The sequence below is a fragment of the Clinocottus analis genome, unplaced genomic scaffold (assembly GCF_023055335.1).
Source record: "Clinocottus analis isolate CAN_PGR_092001 unplaced genomic scaffold, fCliAna1.0.p SCAF_87, whole genome shotgun sequence".
Taxonomy (NCBI): Eukaryota; Metazoa; Chordata; class Actinopteri; order Perciformes; family Cottidae; genus Clinocottus; species Clinocottus analis.
In genome coordinates, this window is record NW_027176248.1 from 22501 (window position 1) to 27303 (window position 4803).

General features: G+C 44.0%; 1 protein-coding gene across 1 annotated transcript in view; it reads left to right on the top strand.

Moving 5' to 3' along the window:
• LOC137780723 (globoside alpha-1,3-N-acetylgalactosaminyltransferase 1-like) overlaps window positions 1–2033 on the top strand; it is a 3077-nt gene extending 1044 nt beyond the window's left edge. The window contains exons 4-5 of the mRNA XM_068568912.1: window positions 1–194; window positions 1786–2033. The exon at window positions 1–194 is cut by the window's left edge and continues 26 nt beyond it. Coding sequence (XP_068425013.1) covers window positions 1–194; window positions 1786–1927 — 336 coding nt within the window. The 3' untranslated portion in view covers window positions 1928–2033. The remainder of the gene's footprint in view (window positions 195–1785) is intronic.
• Window positions 2034–4803: the final 2770 nt, after the last annotated feature.

The window sequence follows — 4803 nt, forward strand, 5'->3', positions numbered from 1 at the left end:
TTCCCCTACGAGCGGAGGCCGGCCTCCAGCGCCCACTTGGCTCCTGGGGAGGGGGACTTCTACTACTGCGGGGGGGCTTTCGGGGGCCTCCTGCAGGAGGTGCACCAGCTTGCCAAGACCTGCCGCTCCAACTTTGAGGCCGACACTCAAGACGGCATTGAGGCGGCCTGGCAGGAGGAGAGCCACCTGAACAGGTAGGCAGGAGGAGAGTCACTTGAACAGGAGGCAGGAGGAGAGCCACCTAGACAGGTAGGCAGGAGGAGAGTCACTTGAACAGGAGGCAGGAGGAGAGCCACCTAGACAGGTAGGCAGGAGGAGAGTCACTTTGTAACGGGCTCGGCCTTGACCTGGTCAAAGCTAAGGGGGAGCTCCTTCTCCTTACGCCAGCCGTGTGAGAAGGGCCCGTTTTAGAACCCCGAACAGTTTGCTTTCGATTACAATTTATAGAGACAATGACGGATTTTAAAAGCCCTTTCGTCTGGTTTCCCTCGCGGCTTACCTGCTATTGAGCCACGTACTCCACCAGACTGTTTCCTCTAATAGGAAAGGACGATGAACCGTTTCACCACAAAAAAACCCCCAAAAGATCACTTACATTTGTCTGGATCTGGAAACGGGGCAGGACTCCTGCTGGATTGCGTTCCCTTGTCAAAGGCTCCGACCCGGTAGTTATCTCTGTGCCTCAACAACCTGGAACTTATCTCCTTCCATTAAACGGGAGTCGCCATTAATATAATATACAATTGTACATATACAAGATTTATTTCAACAAGGGTTATTTAGACATAAATACTTTTACTGCAACTTCCTTTCTTTGGAGGTTATCCCCTCAAGAGTTGAAAGACAGTCCAAAAGTAAGACATGTTTCAGGTGCTCAACACACCTTGCCCCGGCCTCTTAGTTCTTGGAGGTTTTCTCCGCAGCGCTAAGAGACTCAGTTTACTCACATAAAAAATCTCCATTTGATTGCTCCAATAGAGTGGTTTATTCTGGGGACAGAGTCCGAGAAGGAACTGAAGAACTGCTCCGCTGTCTCTGCTTTTATAGGCAAATGTGAGGAGGGGTCTTACAGTAGAGGTGACTGTCGACAGTGATTTACTGATCTGTCTTTGGTCACTCGCTCATCGCGCGTTTGTAATGAAGCTGCAGAAAGGGATTCTGAACAGGTGTCAGTCTGGACAGGTGTCAGTCTGAACAGGTGTCAGTCTGACTGGCGCCTTGTGCGCAGAGTTGGCAGATGAAACATGCCGATGCTGTTTGATGGAGTCATGATAAGCTTACAGGCGTCAGACCTTTCATTAGTGAGTAATGGGTGTGGTGCAACATGCTCTGGCTTGGGTCAAAGGTCAATACCTCTCTGCAGCAGATCTTCCCATGATCATATGTCTACTTATGACTTCATTTGGACTTTGTCATATAAAACAGAAACATATCAATGCACTTGTGATAGAAAACATTTCCCCTTATAGAAACAGGAATATGTCAAAACGTATATATGCAATAATATAGAAAACATTTTAACTCATAAAACATGGCTATGTTAACGTGTATTAATTAATGCAACACTATAGAAACTATCTTAACTCATAAAACATGACTATATTCAATAAAGGAGAAGGAATAATGAAAAATAACCTTAGAAATGTAAAGAACTCATAGTTTACATAAGCCAATCATCAACAACTTGAACAGGTAGGCTAGGGGAGAGACACCTGGGCAGGTAGGCTAGAGTTGTCTTGCGGTGAACCTGGTTGTGGGCTCTAATGACCTTCCGCTCCTGTCCAGGTACATGTGGATCAACAAGCCCACTAAGGTGCTCTCACCTGAATACCTTTGGCAGGACTTCAAACCCAAAAATCCCGAACTTCACATCATCAGGTTCTCCGGAGTCATCAAGAACTACACTGAGATCCGACCCAACGCCTGAGAGTCTGGACTCCGGACCCACGACCCACCGCTTCACCTGATGGAGTCCCTTAACGACGAGCAGACCGGACGCTACAGACGAAAGAAGCACTTCCTGTGACACAGGCCCCGCCCCCTTTACAGACTCTTGAGCTGAACTTGCATCACCTTTAATGAGTAGCTAGCATTAGCGCCACTCACTAAAACTGCTAAATGAGTGTTTTATGGCGACGCGGGAAAAGAGAATCACAATCACATGACATGTTCTCCACCATGAACTACCTCCTCCGTGAAGGAACCGGCTGTTAATGTTTGGGTTCAGATTGAGTCTGAAATCCACCATAGAAGAAATAACCACTTATAAATTGTATAAAATGTATTATGTATCTCTGCATCCTAATGGTGCAGAGATATGATGGCCACATTGTGGTTGAAATGTACTTCATACGTCAGGCGAGGATAAAGATCATATTGTATTTCTTTATTTACTTTGCAGTGGGATATAAAATGCTTTTAGTTGAATTACTTCATTAGATTTCTTCAACACATAAAGCTCGTGGTGGAGTCATTTCTGAAGAATGATTTTACTTCATTGATTATGGATATTTATAAGTGTATAAGTGTATTTTGATTTAATTCCCGCCAAAGTTGTACCACTACAACATGAATCTGTTTAATTTCAGTTTCCATTTCATTCTTTAAGAATCGAGAAGAGTTTTCGGTTGGAAGGTCAGAGGAACCTCGTCCATATTCCTGAATAAAGTTGTCAGATCAGGGCCCTGTTCCACGTACCAGGTTCAACAAATCCGATCTTACGTCCTGTTGTCCAGCTTTAGCCAACGGGATGATGGACTACAGGTCATGTGCTTCCCTGACGGTGGCTCCGCCCACAAACGCTCTCCTTCATTCTAACCAGACGTCAGTTCTCAGGATAACTGTGTGTGTCCGCTGCTCTTCAGCAGGGAGAAAAGTCAAACGCCAAATTCATGATGTTCTCTTTCTAAAATGACAAATACACTAAATGTACTGTACTGTGTACTGTACTGTGTACAGTATCTATTGTGTACAGTATGTACTGTGTACTGAGTACTGTACTGTGATCCAGTCTGCATGGACACTATGTACTGTGTACTGTACTGTGTACTGTACTGTGTACTGTATGTATTGTGTACAGTGTACTGTATGTATTGTGTACAGTGTGTACTGTGTACAGTATGTATTGTGTACATATATGTATTAATAATTATTATTATTAATATATAACTAATATAAAGTACTATCACTTCATCAGTGGAGCTGTGTGTTGTCCGGTGAGTGAACATCAGTGAACTTCACTAAACCTGCTCCAGACCAGGTGAGGGGATTTCAATGTGTTGCTATGGTGACTGATCTAAACTGGCTTCGTGGAATCCAGATCTTCATCATCTCATCCTGAAGTTATCCAGTTACATCAGTAAACCAGGTACGTGGAACAGGACCCAGTTCTCTTAAGAGGTTTCTGAAGTTCTTCTTCAAAGTCCGCAGGTTGCTGCTGGCAGCGTCGTGCAGGCTCTGATGCTCAGGCCTTTAGTTTGAGAACTGTAGAGACCGCGATGGTCCGCCTCTGAAACCACCGATGTTCTATGCTTCCAGACGAACACAGGGCCTCCAGTTCCTTCTCTACTTTGGCCATCGGCTTTTTCTTCCTCTTCTGCTTTGTGTGGCTTCTTGCATCTGGAAAGTTCTGCAACTTCCAGCCATGGACTCGCAGATCCCAAGTTCATGGTTCTTTGTACTTTTGTACGAAGTAAAGTTCTCATGTTCATGGAGAGAGTTGGTCCTGAAAGCACCAGGTAGTGCTCATCCTGTTCTCCATAGTTTCATGTTGAAGTGTCCTTGATAAGACCCTGAAGCCCCAGTGCTTCACACTGCTCCTTCTCTGGGGATGGTTCAAATGCAGAGATTCATTTCTCCAATGTAGGAATGATAAAGGAATGTTTCAAACAATGTTTTGTAACAATGTTTTTAAGAATCTGCGTGTAATTACATTTTTCAAAATGGCAACCGTCACAAAGTTACTTGTTTGTTTTTCCAAGGGAAATCATTGCTAATTTGGAAAAGGTTACGGTAAGAAAGACTTTTATGTCATAAAGATGTCAATATTTTTTGGAAGATGGTTTGTCTCTCTCTGACAAAGATCCTGAACTGCAGTTCCATCCTGCCGTGCTGCTTCGGAGAGACTTCCACATTATTATCACAGCATCAAAAACACATTTTAGGAACCGACCTGACAACTGCAAGAAAAATGCTAGCAATTAGCTAACGAAACCCCCAGTGGTTAGCTAACAAAAAAAGATTTGCCTAAAAAGGTGTGGCAGGGTACTTGGTGAAACCACACCTCCTCTCTCAATTCTGCCCCCGAACAGACTATTTGATCCAGAGGCTGGTCCGTATGTTAAGAAGCCACACCCACCACAGACTTTAGTACACTTCTTTCACCCAGCTAGAGTGCCCTAAATACAAATGTTTTCACACACACACAACTTACACTTGCAGGTACATAGTATAATCTCATTCCCCACCGATAAAATGACGGCAACAACGGGTTTGTGAATGCTAATGAGCACATCTGCTCTTCCTGAACCGTGAGTCAGAGGAACTTCACCCAGAATGATGGTCGCCAACTTCATTCCTTTTAATGGTCTCCATTCCAGAAGTCTTCTCTGTGGTGAGTATCTGTCAAAATAATGCCTTTGATTTTATGGAATAACTACAGAAAACATTTCTGGGGTCGTGCGTGTTGTACTGGACATTGGACTGGTTTCTCAAAATAAGTTATATCGGCCATTGAGCCAGCATCCCAAAGGACACCATTAAATCACATTTACTAAGACTTTAAAAAGCTATCCAGCTAATACA